The 17,423-nt window shown below is 43.1% G+C and overlaps 1 protein-coding gene across 3 annotated transcripts in view; it reads left to right on the top strand.

Annotated features, from left to right (window-relative positions):
• The window catches only part of LOC126189027 (uncharacterized), a 212,922-nt gene that overhangs the window by 155,136 nt on the left and 40,363 nt on the right, over positions 1-17,423 (top strand). For all 3 annotated transcript variants that reach the window (XM_049930859.1, XM_049930858.1, XM_049930857.1), the window contains exons 15-16: positions 43-225; positions 16,901-17,144. In XM_049930859.1, coding sequence (XP_049786816.1) covers positions 43-225; positions 16,901-17,144 — 427 coding nt within the window. The remainder of the gene's footprint in view (positions 1-42; positions 226-16,900; positions 17,145-17,423) is intronic.

The raw sequence follows: 17,423 nt of genomic DNA, 5'->3' as shown, positions 1-17,423 counted from the left end.
TGTGTTATTGTACATAATTAAAGGAATAATGCTTCTTCTCAGGTGTTCGGAGGATTCTATCATCACCTTACTTCCGACTGGTGCAGAGGCAGTCATGTGTGTGAGAGGAATTGAAAACTCAAACCAGTTTACTGGAACACTTTTGGCAGAAACATGTGTAGATATATATAAAAAACTTTTTGAAGATTTGGGTAATGCAGAAGGTTCATATGATGATGGTTTCAGGTAAGTTTGTTTTATAATATGAGGACATCAAATAAATGTTTCTTTCATAGAGATGAGCTTTATGTAAATGGATATTTTGAGGAACTCTTGCTTCTCTATTGAATCTCCTGTTTTGATATGATACATATGCGTGGATGTCCTGGTTTCCTTCTTTTGAGCTATGTAATACTGATGTGTATCAGTTTCCAGTTCTCTGGCAGTTTGTGACTGAAAATATTAAACTGTCACAAGTAAGTATTTTGTATACATAAAATAACAAAAACTTCCTAAAGTTTAGCCAGCTACTGACCTAGCCTTAGAAAGTCCTAGGGGGAATTTTCTATTAGTTCTTTATATTTAGCTCTATTGCATTAAACTGTTGTAACATTAGTCTGGTCAAAAGCTGGATAGCTTCTTCAGGACATTTCTGTTTCAACACCTAGAAATACAAATATATCTATGTGAAAAATGAGTGATAGAATTAATCTTATCTGGTGGTTTCTGTGGAAGTGCAGCTTTTTTCCTTGTATGGAGAACCCGTAATTCTATAATTCTTTTCCTTCAGTTGCCATCTACCCATCAAACTTGAACGTTCACATTCCACCTCAGATTTTACAATTAAATCCTAAGTTTATGCATATTCCTTCAGCTTCATAATTTGTTATACTGTTACTTGTTGTAATAGCCCTACAGCTTCAAAGGATTCGTACTCACATTCATTTTGCGAAGACTTATGTCTCTGCAACTGTTGGCTATCCTTTTGAGTAATAAATATTTATGTAGCTGTAGCAAAACTTTGTAAGCAGTCTTCTTGTTATGCCTGGCTATGACTCAGCATCTCTTCTATATGTTGAGTAGCAATCAGTCCTCATAATATTGTCATTAATTAGGATGTTATAGATGTAAGTTGCATAATATGCATTAACCAACACTGGTTGCCACATTGTGATGTATACCCTTTTACACACTTGAATTATCATACTTACAGTGAAGATACAACCTAGTCTTCTTTTATTACCGAAAAGCGACTGGTTTCTGCAGGCAGTAGATCGCTTCACTCCATTTTGGCCATTTCCTGAGATACCCCTTTATCTCGGCACCTTAGAATTCATCCTTTCCATATTGATAAGTAATTTCACACATGTAGAATGAAACCATTTTATTTTAACATACCTCAGTTAAGTCACTTCTGTTTCACAAAGCCACGTCAGTGTAGGTTGTTACACATTATTTGAAAGCATAACATTTATCTTCGATTTACTGAATTTCTGACAAACTTCAATTCTCAGCCTGTGTGTTGTGAAACATTTTATTATTTCTTTTGTGGTTCGCTACAAGAATTCAGTAGAAAGGTGACTATCGTTCATCCAACTATTTTGGCCAAACGCCTGTAGCAGTTGCAAGTAAACCTATATGACATCTATCAGCTTATCTATTTGCCACTGTGTGGAGTCATAAACACATGCACTGATAGGATGGCAATGAGACTCATTTTTTAATATGCAAACAAGTTGTAATTTGAAGTAACTGGTTATTTATATAAATCTACAAATGACGTATGATAAAAGAGATATTCACAGATGAGAAATGACAACAAAGATTAGAATGAATGAAATGTATGGGGCAATTCGGAAAGAAAACTTATTGAAAATGGTGACCAGAAAATGATTTACTGAAGTGGTCAAATCAGGCTGTAAGAGCTGAAGAATAAAACTCTTATTTAATCTGCTTTCCATTTAATATTGTGTATGTTCTCTCTCTGTGGTAATCGGCATTAAATTTTTTAAGATGACCAATGTATTCTAATTCCAGCCTCCCTTACTCACTCAGACTTGTTCTCCACCAACTTTTATTTTGATATAAGGTTCTGCTTGTTGCCTTCAGAACCTTTGAGCCCTTTCTCTGTCCTTATGTGCCAATAGAGAAAATATTGGTGCCCTTCATGGAATCCTATCCCACTTGCTTGCCCCCCTGCGGGTCCGGGGATTAGAATAGGCCCGAGGTATTCCTGCCTGTCGTAAGAGGCGACTAAAAGGAGTCCATCCCCCTCACGGGGGTAGTTAGCGCCTGCGTCCGGAGACGGACGGTTTCACGACCTATAATCGTGGTCTTTTTGGTTTTAAACTTCTTGTTTCTTCCTTCCTTTTGTTGGTCCCTTTCTTTGCTCTTCTCCACCTCACTGTCTTCCTTACTCTTTCCCTTGACTTCTCCTTGCCTTCTCATTGCCTTTTTCTCCTTGCCTTCTCATTGCCTTTTTCTCCTTGCCTTCTCATTGCCTTTTTCTCCTTGCCTTCTCATTGCCTTTTTCTCCTTGCCTTCTCATTGCCTTTTTCTCCTTGCCTTCTCATTGCCTTTTTCTCCTTGCCTTCTCATTGCCTTCTCTGGTCTCCGCCTAGGCGTTTGAGACAGTCTGTCCTCTTTCTCCCTCTCTCTCTTCTTTTTCCTCTTCTTCCTTCCTCCCTGTGCGTGTCTGAAGGCCGACCCACGCGTTCGCACGCGTAGCCGGTGACGGGGTAACGCGTAAGTCCCCGCCCTGGGTAGACATGTAAGGCACGCGCGTACCCCCTGGTAAAGGCCAGGCCCGGGGAGGGGTGATTGCCTGAGCTGATACCTTCTGACCATGCCGATTGGTCCCTCCGTCTGTTTCTCGGGAGGTGTGACCTGAGGTGTAAACATTCACCTAAGGCGGGAGTGCCCTCTGAGAGGGTCCCCACAAGGAAGGAGCGCGCCATCGGAGACACTGGCAATCATGGGGGATTCCTCCGCAATGGATTCTACTCCATCGCTTTCGACTTCGACCCAAAAACGGAAACGTGACCAGCCAACAGTGACAAAAGTACTACCGCCTGCCCCACAGTTCCTCGTAGTTTCTCGCACTGAGGACGGAAAGGATTTTTCCTCTGTCAACCCTTTTGTTATTCAGAAGGGCGTTGATGCCATAGCCGGATCTGTCAAATCTTGTACCAGGTTGCGTAACGGCACCTTATTACTAGAAACTGAGAATGCCTTTCAGGCACAAAAACTGCTTCGGGCCACCCTCCTGTACACGTTCCCTGTCCGGGTGGAGGCCCACCGAACTTTGAATTCGTCTCGTGGTGTAGTGTATACTAGCTCCCTCGACGGATTGACTGACGAGGAGCTTCAATCTTTCCTCGCTGAGCAGGGCGTGACGGCTGTCCATCGGGTCATGAAAAAGGTCAACAACGACCTTGTACCGACCCGGACACTCTTCTTGACCTTCGATAGTGTTAAGCTGCCATCGCGCATCAAGGCGGGCTACGAGGTTATTTCTGTTCGCCCCTATGTCCCGACACCTACGCGCTGCTACCAGTGTCAGCGTTTCAATCACACTCGACAGTCTTGTTCTAATGCGGCTAAATGTGTCACTTGTGGCAGGGATGCCCATGAGGGTGACTGTCCACCTCCGTCTCCTCATTGTGTGAACTGTCAGGGTGACCACGCCGCATCCTCCCGCGACTGTCCTGTCTATAAGGACGAACGTTGCATCCAAGAAATTCGTGTCAAAGAGAAAGTGTCCACCTCGGCTGCTCGCAAGCTATTGGCTAGTAGGAAGCCCACGCTGCTCCCAGCGGGGAAATATAGTACTGTCCTCGCCTCTCCTCGGACTACCCGGGAGGTCGCAACCCAGACATGCGATCTGACCTTCAGCACCACGGTCGTCCGTTCGGCCAGTGCTAAGATCGCGCGGTCGACGTCTCCTCTTCCTCCCATCACACCACAGACACCAGCCACTTCCTCAGCTTCTGCTAAGTCGAAGACACCGAAGTCAGATGCACGGTCCTTCAAGAAGGAACCATCCCGTGCAGACTTCCTCCGTCCCTCGACCTCCCAGCCTTCGACCGATACTTCCTCCAAACGTCCTTCCAAAAAGGCGCATAGGAAGCACAGTTCTCCTTCTCCGCCACGGCGCATCTCTTCTCCTGCGCCACCCAGCGGTTGCCGCCCCAGGCCGTCATCCGTTTCGCCTGGCCGCACCGCCGGTAGCCGTACATGTGGCCGTTCACCGGCGGAGGAAGCTCCCCCTCCCGGCCATCATCCCGAGATGGCCGATGACCCTATAGACCCCATGGACGATGACTGTCCGCCTACTGATAGCGGCGGCAGTGCTCGCTCGAAGCCAGGCCCTAAGCGGCCTTCGAGGTGACCCCTTCTCTCATCTTCCTTTTCTTACGATGGCACTTATTCACTGGAATATTCGCAGCATTCGCTCCAACCGAGAGGACTTGAAGTTGCTGCTCCGCTTGCATCGTCCGCTCGTCGTAGCCCTCCAGGAAACGAAGCTACGCCCATGCGATCACATTGCCTTGACACACTACACCTCTGTGCGTTTTGACCTACCCCCTATGGTAGGAATCCCAGCTCATGGAGGGGTTATGTTGCTGGTCCGGGATGATATTTACTACGATCCCATCACGTTGCACACCGGCCTGCAGGCAGTCGCCATCCGCATTACTCTCCCCGCCTTTACGTTTTCCTTTTGTACCGTTTACACTCCCTCGTCATCTGCCGTTACCAGGGCAGACATGATGCAACTTATTGCTCAGCTACCTGCACCGTTTTTGTTAACTGGAGACTTCAATGCCCACCATCCCCTTTGGGGTTCTCCAGCCTCCTGCCCGAGGGGCTCCTTGTTAGCAGACCTTTTCAACCAGCTCAATCTTGTCTGCCTTAATACTGGCGCCCCTACTTTTCTTTCGGACACATCTCATACCTATTCCCATTTAGACCTCTCTATATGTACTGCCCAACTTGCACGCCGGTTTGAGTGGTATGCACTTGCTGATACATATTCGAGCGACCACTTCCCGTGTGTTATCCATCTCCTGCAGCATACTCCCTCTCCGTGCTCCTCTAGTTGGACCATCTCCAAGGCAGACTGGGGGCTCTTTTCTTCCAGGGCGACCTTTCAGGATCAAACCTTCACAAGCTGCGATCGTCAGGTCGCACACCTCACGGAAGTCATTCTCGCTGCTGCTGAATATTCCATCCCTCACCCTACTTCTTCTCCACGTCGCGTACCGGTCCCCTGGTGGACCGCAGCATGTAGAGACGCTTTACGTGCTCGTCGACGTGCTTTACGCACCTTTAAACGCCACCCTACAGTGGCGAATTGTATTAATTATAAACGATTACGTGCTCAGTGTCGTCGTATTATTAACGAAAGCAAGAAAGCCAGCTGGGCTGCTTTCACAAGCACCTTCAACAGTTTTACTCCTTCTTCTGTTGTCTGGGGTAGCCTGCGCCGGCTATCTGGCACTAAGGTCCACTCCCCAGTTTCTGGCTTGAAGGTCGCGAGTGAAGTCCTTGTGGCCCCTGAGGCTGTCTCCAATGCCTTCGGCCGCTTTTTCGCCGAGGTTTCGAGCTCCGCTCATTACCACCCTGCCTTCCTCCCCCGCAAACAGGCAGAGGAGGCTAGGCCACCTGACTTTTGCTCCTCGAATTGTGAAAGTTATAATGCCCCATTCACCATGCGGGAACTCGAAACCGCACTTGGCCGATCACGGTCCTCCGCTCCAGGGCCTGATTCTATTCATATTCAGATGCTGAAGAACCTTTCTCCTGCGGGTAAAGGTTTTCTTCTTCGTACATACAATCGCATCTGGATTGAGGGACATGTTCCCGCATGCTGGCGCGAGTCTATTGTTGTCCCGATTCCTAAGCCGGGGAAGGACAAGCACTTGCCTTCCAGTTATCGACCTATCTCACTTACCAGCTGTGTCTGTAAAGTGATGGAGCGAATGGTTAACTCTCGATTGGTTTGGCTGCTTGAGTCTCGACGCCTACTTACAAATGTACAATGTGGATTTCGTAGGCGCCGCTCTGCTGTTGACCATCTGGTTACCTTGTCGACCTTCATTATGAATAACTTCTTGCGGAAGCGCCCGACCGCGGCTGTGTTCTTTGATTTGGAGAAGGCTTACGACACCTGTTGGAGGGCGGGCATTCTCCGCACCATGCATACATGGGGCCTTCGCGGTCGCCTCCCTCTTTTTATTCGTTCCTTTTTAATGGATCGACAGTTCAGGGTACGTGTGGGTTCTGTCCTGTCCGACACCTTTCGCCAGGAGAATGGGGTGCCACAGGGCTCAGTTTTGAGCGTCGCTCTGTTCGCCATCGCGATCAATCCAATAATGGATTGCCTCCCAGCTGATGTATCAGGCTCCCTTTTTGTGGACGATTTTACCATCTATTGCAGCGCGCAGTGTACACGTGTCCTGGAGCGCTGTCTTCAGCGTTCTCTTGACCGTCTTTACTCCTGGAGTGTCGCCAATGGCTTCCGTTTTTCTGCCGAGAAGACGGTCTGTATTAACTTCTGGCGCTACAAAGAGTTTCTCCCACCGTCCTTACGACTTGGTCCCGTTGCTCTCCCAATCGTGGAGACAACCAAATTTTTAGACCTTACCTTTGACAGGAAACTTAGCTGGTCTCCACATGTGTCATATTTGGCCGCCCGTTGTACCCGTTCTTTAAATGTCCTCCGTGTTCTCAGTGGTATGTCGTGGGGAGCGGATCGAACCGTCCTACTTCGTCTATATCGGTCGATCGTCCGCTCCAAGCTGGATTATGGGAGCTTCGTATACTCCTCTGCACGGCCATCCATCTTACGCCGCCTCAACTCCATACAACATCGGGGTTTACGACTTGCGATCGGAGCATTTTATACCAGTCCCGTAGCGAGTCTTCATGCTGACGCTGGCGAATTGCCGCTCACTTACCGGCGCGATATACTGCTTTGTCGGTATGCCTGTCGGCTACTGTCAATGCCCGACCATCCGTCTTATCGTTCCTTTTTTGACGACTCTCTCGACCGTCAATACGGGTTGTATGTCTCTGCCCTGCTACCCCCTGGAGTTTGCTTTCGTCGCCTCCTTCAACACCTTCATTTTTCACTCCCTGCAACCTTTCGAGTGGGCGAGAGCCACACGCCACCTTGGCTCCAGGCTCAGGTCCGCGTTCACCTTGACCTCAGCTCGCTCCCAAAAGAGGTCACCGCCAGTTCGGTCTACCACTCCCGTTTTTTGGAACTTCGTTCGAAGTTCATCAACATGACTTTCATTTATACAGATGGCTCTAAGACCAATGACGGGGTCGGGTGTTCCTTTATAGTCGGGGCACAAAGTTTCCAATACCGGCTCCATGATCATTGTTCGGTCTTCACAGCTGAGCTCTTTGCCCTCTACCAGGCTGTTCTTTACATCTGCCGCCACCGACATTCTGCTTATGTCATCTGCTCAGATTCCCTGAGCGCCATCCAGAGCCTCAGTGATCCGTACCCGGTTCACCCTTTCGTACACCGGATCCAACGCTCTCTTCAGCGGCTGGTGGACGTCAGTCCGCCAGTTAGCTTTATGTGGGTTCCTGGCCATGTCGGTATCCCTGGGAACGAAGCTGCAGATGCCGCGGCCAAGGCTGCGGTCCTCCAGCCTCGGACAGCTTCTTGTTGTGTCCCTTCGTCCGATTTTAGCAGGGTCATTTGTCGGCGCGTTGTGTCGCTGTGGCATGCCGATTGGGCTGCACTTACTGACAACAAGCTTCGGGCCTTAAAACCTCTTCCCGTGGCTTGGACGTCCTCCTCACGCCCTTCTCGGCGGGAGGAGGTCGTTTTAGCAAGGTTAAGGATTGGACACTGCCGGTTCAGCCATCGCCATCTGCTGACGGCTGCGCCGGCGCCGTTCTGCCCATGTGGGCACTTGCTCACGGTTAGACACATTTTAATGTCCTGTCCCGATCTTAACCAACTGCGCCTCGATCTTAACCTGCCTAATACTTTCGATGCCGTTTTAGCGGATGACCCACGAACAGCTGCTCGTGTTCTTTGTTTTATCAATTTGACAAACCTCGCTAAGGACATTTGATGTTGTTTTTTAATCCTATGCCTGTCAGTCTCTTTTAGCGTCTTTTCCCTTTTAGTTGTTGTCAACTTGTGCCTCGCAGTGCATTTTTAGAGTAGTCAGGGCGCTAATGACCATTGAAGTTGTGCGCCCTAAAACCACAAAAAAAAAAAAAAAAAAAAAAAAACTGTCCCACTTGCTCATTAAGTACTGTCCAATCTACAGAATCAACTCTAGTGACATGAAAATAAATTCGATACTGGGGTGCAACCTGTTGTACAGAGGCCTTCCTGTATATAGATCCAGTCAGTCCCTATTAAGTAACAATGCAGTTCTACATATTACCATGACTCGATAATCCCTGAGATGTTTGCACAAGACATCATTATTCTGTAATAAAAAATTATAATGCCCTATTATCCAGATCAAAACCCTACTGTTGCAATACTAAAAAGTCCACCTGAAAAACTATTTAACATTTTGGCCTCCTATTCAGTTTTAGAACGTTACTACAAACCAGAATCACACAACTAGTAGTAAAGAGCCATTCACAGATTCAGTAACTTGCCTGGATGACCTACTTGACATGGCTTTCCTCCAGAGAGTTATTTCCACATGCTTTACAGTACTCTCTACCTAAGCATATCTTCAACTTAGCGTTTTAAAACCTGAATTCCACAAAAAATTCTGTTCAAAGTCCTCACCTTCATACACCCCACTTCAGATACACTGGACTGGTAAAATATCTGCTTCAGTTCACCTGTTCTGTACAGTGTAGAAAACTTCTTTGCCACTCACTTTACTTACCAGGAAAAAACACAAAGCCAATAGCATACATTGCCTCCCACAGCATCATATGGCCTTGTTGAGTACTCTTGATGCATCCCACACACAGTCGGCTACTTCTCTAGTTTCCTCTGATGTGTAGTGCACACCTGGCCTATTTAGGGGGGGGGGGGGATGCTAAAACTCCCAAACCTATGGCACAAAGCCACAGCCCAGTTTGTCACAAAAACTTCATTCAACTAAGATCCAGGGAACCATGATTTAGCTTGTTAGTCTACTTCTTCCTGTTGTACAGTCATTTGCCATCTGCCCTATATTGACCTGTAACTCTTCCATCCTAAGTGCTTCTCAGTTTCATCAAAGTGAATGTTATGTCTTTCTTACATTTGGCACGATGGCTTTATTGTCTGTAAACCTTTGTTGGTATTTGACAACTTTGCATTACTCTTACGAAATTTTATTACATTTTTTTTAGATAGCTGCTATGACAGTGTGATAAGTTGAAATCTTGTCTTTCCCTGTTCTTTGTTCTTGATTTTATGTTATTCCCTCTTGAATTTTGTAGATATTGCAGATTACACTTCTCTCTGTTCTTCATCCAGATTTCTTCCAGAATTTCAAAACTCTTTCCTAATCTGACAATTATCTTAGTTCTCAAATACCATGACTTTGTGCTGGATTTTCTTTATTCATCCTTCTGTTGTTAATGTGAGATCGGAGTTGTTTCTGGTACCTCTCTATTTTCTGATGCCAAAATCTGTGTCTTGTAGCACCTTGTCAGTATTTCCTTAATTTCTTTAGGATGTTACTGTTGACATAATTTCAGAAGCTTCAAGGGACATTAATTGGGTGAATGGTGGGTCTCACATTTTTCTGCACTTCCCATTATGGTACTGCGTTGTTGTTGTTGATGCTGATAATGTGAAATTGTATTGATACATCTCTTGTTTGTAGAATTTGGATACCAGACCAAACGACACTATGCCCTATACCCGCTAATGTTTTTAATAGTCCTGAATGCATGCTATAACCGAGCGGGGTGGCGCAGTGGTTAGCACACTGGACTCGCATTCGGGAGGACGACGGTTCAATCCCGTCTCCGGCCATCCTGATTTAGGTTTTCCGTGATTTCCCTAAATCGCTTGAGGCAAATGCCGGGATGGTTCCTTTGACAGGGCACGGCCGATTTCCTTCCCCATCCTTCCCTCACCCGAGCTTGCGCTCCGTCTCTAATGACCTCGTTGTCGACGGGACGTTAAACACTAATCTCCTCCTCCTCCTGCATGCTATATAATCCTGCTTGGTTGTTTGAGCTTAAATCATTGGTTGTTCTGTCATGCTCTGGCTGCAGTACTGATCACAATTTCTTCCATATCTGTATCTTGCCTGTCTTCTGGCACACTGTATGCAAGCTATCCTTCACGCAGACTCTCACAGTCTACAGGGTTATTACAAATGATTGAAGCGATTTCACAGCTCTACAATAACTTTATTATTTGAGATATTTTCACAATGCTTTGCACACACATACAAAAACTCAAAGTTTTTTTAGGCGTTCACAAATGTTCGATATGTGCCCCTTTAGTGATTCGGCAGACATCAAGCCGATAATCAAGTTCCTCCCACACTCGGCGCAGCATGTCCCCATCAATGAGTTCGAAAGCATCGTTGATGCGAGCTCGCAGTTCTGGCACGTTTCTTGGTAGAGGAGGTTTAAACACTGAATCTTTCACATAACCCCACAGAAAGAAATCGCATAGGGTTAAGTCGGGAGAGCGTGGAGGCCATGACATGAATTGCTGATCATGATCTCCACCACGACTGATCCATCGGTTTTCCAATCTCCTGTTTAAGAAATGCCAAACATCATGATGGAAGTGCGGTGGAGCACCATCCTGTTGAAAGATGAAGTCGGCACTGTCTGTCTCCAGTTATGGCATGAGCCAATTTTCCAGCATGTCCAGATACACGTGTCCTGTAACCTTTTTTTTGCAGAAGAAAAAGGGGCCGTAAACTTTAAACCGTGAGATTGCACAAAACACGTTAACTTTTGGTGAAATTCGAATTTGCAGCACGAATGCGTGAGGATTCTCTACCGCCAAGATTCGCACATTGTGTCTGTTCACTTCACCATTAAGAAAAAATGTTGCTTCATCACTGAAAACAAGTTTCGCACTGAATGCATCCTCTTCCATGAGCTGTTGCAACCGCGCCGAAAATTCAAAGCATTTGACTTTGTCATCGGGTGTCAGAGCTTGCAGCAATTGTAAACGGTAAGGCTTCTGCTTTAGGCTCTTCCATAAGATTTTCCAAACCGTCGGCTGTGGTACGTTTAGCTCCCTGCTTGCTTTATTCGTCGACTTCCGCGGGCTACGCGTGAAACTTGCCTGCACGCGTTGAACCGTTTCTTCGCTCACTGCAGTGGCATCCAGAAGCTTTAAACTGCGCATACCATCGCCGAATGGAGTTAGCAGTTGGTGGATCTTTGTTGAACTTCGTCCTGAAGTGTCGTTGCACTGTTATGACTGACTGATGTGAGTGCATTTCAAGCACGACATACGCTTTCTCGGCTCCTGTCGCCATTTTGTCTCACTGCGCTCTCGAGCGCTCTGGCGGCAGAAACCTGAAGTGCGGCTTCAGCCGAACAAAACTTTATGAGTTTTTCTACGTATCTGTAGTGTGTCGTGTCCATTTGTCAATGAATGGAGCTACAGTGAATTTATGAAATCGCTTCAATCATTTGTAATAGCTCTGTATTTGTCATTTCTTTTGCACTTAACATACAAGTTGAAGATTAGAGTATTCTGTTGTTTTTGTGCTCTGTTTTCTTGAAATTAAATTTAATCTACTTCAACATGATGTTTCTTTCAGAAGGCCTTTTGTCTCAGTTTCTATTTACACTCACGGACTCTGATTTTCCATAACAGTCTCTGCTGATTTCCAACCTCTTTTTTTACTTAAAAGACTGTTTATAGTATCATGTTCCGGTAGCCAAGAACAAGAACTTTATTACTCCTGAGGTAAAGCTATGTAAAGATTGTCCTGATGTAATGGTTTCTCACAACACGATAACAGTTCTTGTATGTACAAGCAGAGGATTTCTGAATTTAACATTTGACGATGCTGCTATGGCTGCAGTACATTAGGACTTTGCTTTTATGAAACAGATCTGATGATGGTCATTAAAGACTGAAACCAGTAATCTGTTAAACAAAAAAGATTGTGACCATAGATGTAAATTAAAGGAAACTTACAAGCAGAGGACACCGTCAATCATTGTAGAGAAGCATTGTCATAGGCAGAGTCAGTATATGTGGTGCAGGCAATGCCCCTGGTTTTATAGGCAAGTGCTGCACTCTGATGATTAGAGTGATGGCACTTTCGATGTAGAGTAAAGACGGGCAATGGGATTTGCACTGGCTGGTGACCTGCTGTTCAGTGTCCTATAAAGGCTACCTGGCAGAGGAATACAGGGAAGTTGTGTAATGTCACATGGTTTGCAGACGTGAGCTAGTGCTTGCTATATCTGATGGATGTGACATCACCAATACTGCAGCGGCTGTTGAGGTAGCATGGCCTGTGGCTGCATCGCAGGTCCTTTGATAGGACTAAAATCCAAAACCCTCTATTTTGTGGCATATGACTGGATCATAAGGGACCGCCATATGCCACATTCCCTTTTCCTTTGGAGGAGATGACTGAGCCATCTCACTGTGTAGATGGGGCTGTGGCAGAGACGACAGTTGAAGTTACAACACTATTCACATGATTAAGGGAAAATTGTTTGTATTGTATTAGTGCACGATTATTTTTTGATTGTGAACTGTGTCCTTACACTGACACACATTGCATCAAAATTGATCAACTCACACTGTGACATATTACTTCAAAATAGTCGCAGTTGCAGCATGTGTGTTCCTCTGCTGTGCCAGAAAATGTTGTGTACAGTATATTTCCCAAGTATGTGAAAGTGTTTGCAATAACTAGGTCGAACTTTCCACACATCTATATTTGTTCTTTCCACTACTCAAAATGTTTCAGCTTATCATTTCCCGTGAGATTGCCAGGGGCTTTTCTGTCTACTGTTACAGCCAACCATGGAGTTAAAAACATGTGTGTAATAAATTGTTCATCAAAATGCTTTTTTGGGATCTTGTCATACTATAAGCACACAGAGAAGAATGAATCCCACTCTAATAAACCATACCTAAGAGTTAAAAGGGCATAAGTCTGATTTCTGCAATTTCGACTTAAGACATTAGTTGTAATGCCCCCACACTGCTTGATTTGCAGGAGAAGCTTAACTGAGTGGTTTGAGCCTCATTTTGGCAGTGGTAAAAGGGCACAAATGAAGCAGTGTGTTGGTATTATAAATATAGGGTTAAGTCAAAATTGGGGTGTTAGACTTAATGCTTCTTCACCTTTTAGATTTGGAAGTAGGTCCTTAATAACATGAGGAGTCATGTTTTATTTAATTTCTGCTACCTGAATTTCGGGTCTTGGCTTGTTCACTTTTTATGCTACATTCGCTCCCATACTAAATATTGGCATTGCAACATTTAAAAAAAATTCACACGCATGTCCTTTTTCCATATACTTCTAAATTTGTTCAGACTGTCATCCAGATGTATATCAGTGTCATATGAAATATAACACCATAAATATTGGAAAAGTATTTTACTTGTTCTGTTATTTTGTTGTAACTTATTTTGTTGTCTTCAGTAACTATTTGTTCTGGGTGGTCACTTTTCATTGAATGGCATTGTGTTAATTTCATTGCAGAAATTTCCAGATTGTGCTGTTGCTGTCTTGTTTCTAATGTAAACTGTGTGTTACATTTTGTTTTCACTATTCTTTGTAGATCATTACCATTGAGCATTGCATTTAGTGAAATACTTTCCCTATAGAAATCCGTAAGTATGTCTTTGATCTTCGTAAACATCCCATCCATGTATGTAGGGTGTCACACAGCTTTTAAGGTAAAAATTTTATGGCTTGTAGAGGATCTTTAACTGAGTCTGTGAAAGATCTCTGATGTGTCTCCTTTCTTAAAAACAGATTAATTTGCTTGGCACTGTTGTTAATGGACTTTGATTCTTCAGTCATATGTTGCAAAAGTTTAAAATAGTTACGGATGAAATGAATATTTCTGTGATCTTTGATGTGGTTTTCTTATTGCAGGTTGTGGTTGGTTTTTGACTATTCCTGTAAGCATCCCAAACCTTACAGAGTATAAATTATATTTTTTCTACGTTTTAGTACATTTCTTCTTTTCCAAGTTTGTTCTTTAGTCCTAGTGCTTCTATTTCCGCTGCTTTATATATGTTCCTCTATATCTCCACTTACATCTGTTTCTTCTGTCTTGATGGTCATCTTATATTGGTAAGGATTTATCATGCATTGATCATGTAAGAGGTGTACTTCAAAGACCTTATCAGTTTTCATGAGCTGTTTGCGTATTTTCCCACATGCTGCTGAAATCTTAATAGTGAACATTACTAAATAATGGTCCATCATACATCACATCCTCTTTCTTTATTGACTGTGAAGAAATTTTCTTGTGTATGATTGATTATGTAATCGTTTATCTTCACCATTTCGTGGCACAGGTGAAGTACTTAACTTTTATTTTAAAGAAGGTGTTGGTTTTGTTAATAGATTAAATACTGTAAATCGCCTCAGTCTTAATTTCTACAATTGTATGCTTTGTTATTCCGAACCACGTAAATTGTCACATGGTCCACTCTTATGTTCATATTCTCTGCTAGTTGAGATGCCAGTGTTGCCCAGATATGCATTTGTTTGAGTTCTAACAATTGAAACTCCAGTTCGGCATATCAACAGTGTAAGGACGAGGATAGATTGCTACTCACCTAAAGATCACATGTTTTTGCCTACGTGCAACTCAATGTGTCATCTTTATGGTAAGTAGCAAGCTATCCTTTTCATTATATTATTGTTTATTTCAATTCTATTAGCCAGTCTCCTTCTGCCCCTTCCTCTGTGCTGTATAATGTGATTTTGTAGATATATTTAGTGGCATACATGCATACTGTCTGCTTAACGTGTTGCAAATAGTTAGTATCAAAGAAATAATAAATTATAACATACTGCTTTATGCGGCAGTTTTTCATGCAGCTTAATGTTTATGATGTCATACTCCTGAACTGTGCCGTACAATGATATAACCTTGGCATGTACATTCAGTGCTACATTTGAACACAGTGTGTCGTGAATACAGTTTGTAGTAAAGAAGTGACAAATTGAAACATCAGCCTGATTTGACAGTTTTATTGCATGAACAATGAAAACATAGTTAGCGATAAACTTCTTTTCCTTTCATAATTTTGTAGGGGTTGGAAGTGACACTGAGTAAAAGTTTCAGGAAAGTTTGAAATTATGCTTAAAGTTTGTTGAAAGTCGCTAAGTGCTCTCTTCTCAAATACTGGATGAATAAAATCAGGGTATTCACACATTGTGGCCTACACTACTACTTCACCCTCACCCTTACCCCTTTGATAGGTAGGTGATTCTAACCTGCAGTGATTCTTTCCAAACAGTAAGTGATATGTGTACCAGGTTGGTTGAAACTGGTCCATTAGTTTTGGAGGAGATATGGACTATACGGATACATAAATTCATGCATTCATATTTATTATATTTATACATATCTTTTTTTCTGTGATCAGATTTTGATGAACGTAAATATATAAGATGCCCCAAGTTATGTTAAAGGTTTTGAAAACCTCATGAAAACTAGTCTGCTGCTTTTGGAGATTAGCATTTTCAAAGATGGGCAGACACGACAGATTGACAGATGTATTATTAATATACTGGTGAGCAGTACATGATGATTTTTATCAATTTGGTCCAAAAGTTTTGAAGAATTTTTAATTTTAGCCATCTCTTTACCCCAGGTTGCCTCCCTCATTATTTGTTCCTTTCTATATTCCATTTCTCTCTACTCCATCTGATAGCAGTGTCTTTCATTGAAATATTGTCACAGGTCATGGAAATATTATTTGATCCACAGCATGTACTTTTTAACTTAAGGAAACTCTTGTCGTATGTGATAGTTATTCACCTTTTGAGGATAACACATCATATCACTTTTGCTCACACTATTCCAGATTTGTTTTAACATGCTTAGCATGAGTCAAGACTAATAGAAGATTTGTTCTGTTTTCTGTAGCAGTAAGAATAACTGCAAAACTTTTTCCTCACTGGTGTGTTGCAGCAAGAGTCATGTTGGCAGTGGTTTGTTAAAACTGTCATTGAACTCTTCTTGTGGAACTGGAGTGTTGTTCTAGACTAATGAATTATAGTGTTTCTTTTTCTGTGCCAATGCTCTGCTTTAAGAAACAATATCCAGCCATCCTCCATTGCTTAGTATTGATTCCTAGCATCTGTTTATCTTATTTGGTCATGTGTGTCTACAGTATATGTATTCTGTTGTAACAATAAGAGCTCTTTAGAGACGGCTACTGAAAAAGTCCACCTTTACTTTAGGAGTATTAAATGTACTCACTCATAAATGTACTCACTCAATTCACCAGTTTTGAAGTTGTGAAATCTTCGTAGGTTTTTAGTTTTAGAAATGACAGCTCTTGGGAGTATTCATATTACTTTCTTACTGTATACAGTAAGCAGACAATGAACTTTGCTAGACTAATGGTGGTGTAATGAAATGGGAGAGGTGGAGGCATAACAGGAATATTGAAAATTACAGCTGGTAATAACTGCTGTAAAATGTTTGTTTGTGGATTTTTACCTCTTATTGTTGGTGCCTTATTGGCAGATAACTTTGCTGTGTTGGTAATCAGAGTACTTATTTCCTCCTTGAATGTATATGGTCCTGTTACTCAATGCATGACAATTGTTTCAGAAGGAAAAAAGAAAGTCATTGTCTACCTGTTCACTTACTTCTCAAAAATTAATCTTTAGAAAATGGCTTTAAGTAGAAAATAGTTCCATTTACATTTCCTTGTGTAGGAAGTTTGTAGTTATGCATGACATTTATATTAAATGGCTAATGACAGTCCTTCATGCTTCCACAGACCAGCAGTTGGTGAAATAGTAGTAGCTCAGCTTCCCACAGATCCATTATGGTACAGAGCTAAAATATTGTCAGTACTGCAGAATGGTTACCGTGTTGCTTTCTGCGATATTGGCATTTCTCAGAAAGTAGAGAATGTGAGAAGAATCCCTGAGGGATTTGTAAACTTACAACAGATGTCTGTAAGGTGTGAAATTGTTAAGTATTTCATGACGGAGAGTGAGGTGTGGGAAAACTATATAAAGGTTAGTCAAAATGTTGTTGATTCTACCATTATCTTAACTGCAAATGTTTTTGAAATGATGTCTATACAGATTCAAATATAAGTTAGGTCCCATTCATTGTAAAATTATAGTACCTAGAAATACTGAAAAAAAGTTCAGATAACAGTAAAAGGCACAGTATTGTACTGTAATTATGGCTTCTTGGTTTAACATAATAGCTTGTTGCATATTTTGAAGTAAATTTCATCTACTGATCTGTTAAATTAGTTGGTTACCACTCCACTCTGCTCTGAAATGCTC

Source organism: Schistocerca cancellata, chromosome 5, assembly GCF_023864275.1.
Source record: "Schistocerca cancellata isolate TAMUIC-IGC-003103 chromosome 5, iqSchCanc2.1, whole genome shotgun sequence".
In the NCBI taxonomy this organism is placed as follows: domain Eukaryota; kingdom Metazoa; phylum Arthropoda; class Insecta; order Orthoptera; family Acrididae; genus Schistocerca; species Schistocerca cancellata.
This window is presented reverse-complemented; position numbering and strand designations above follow the sequence as displayed.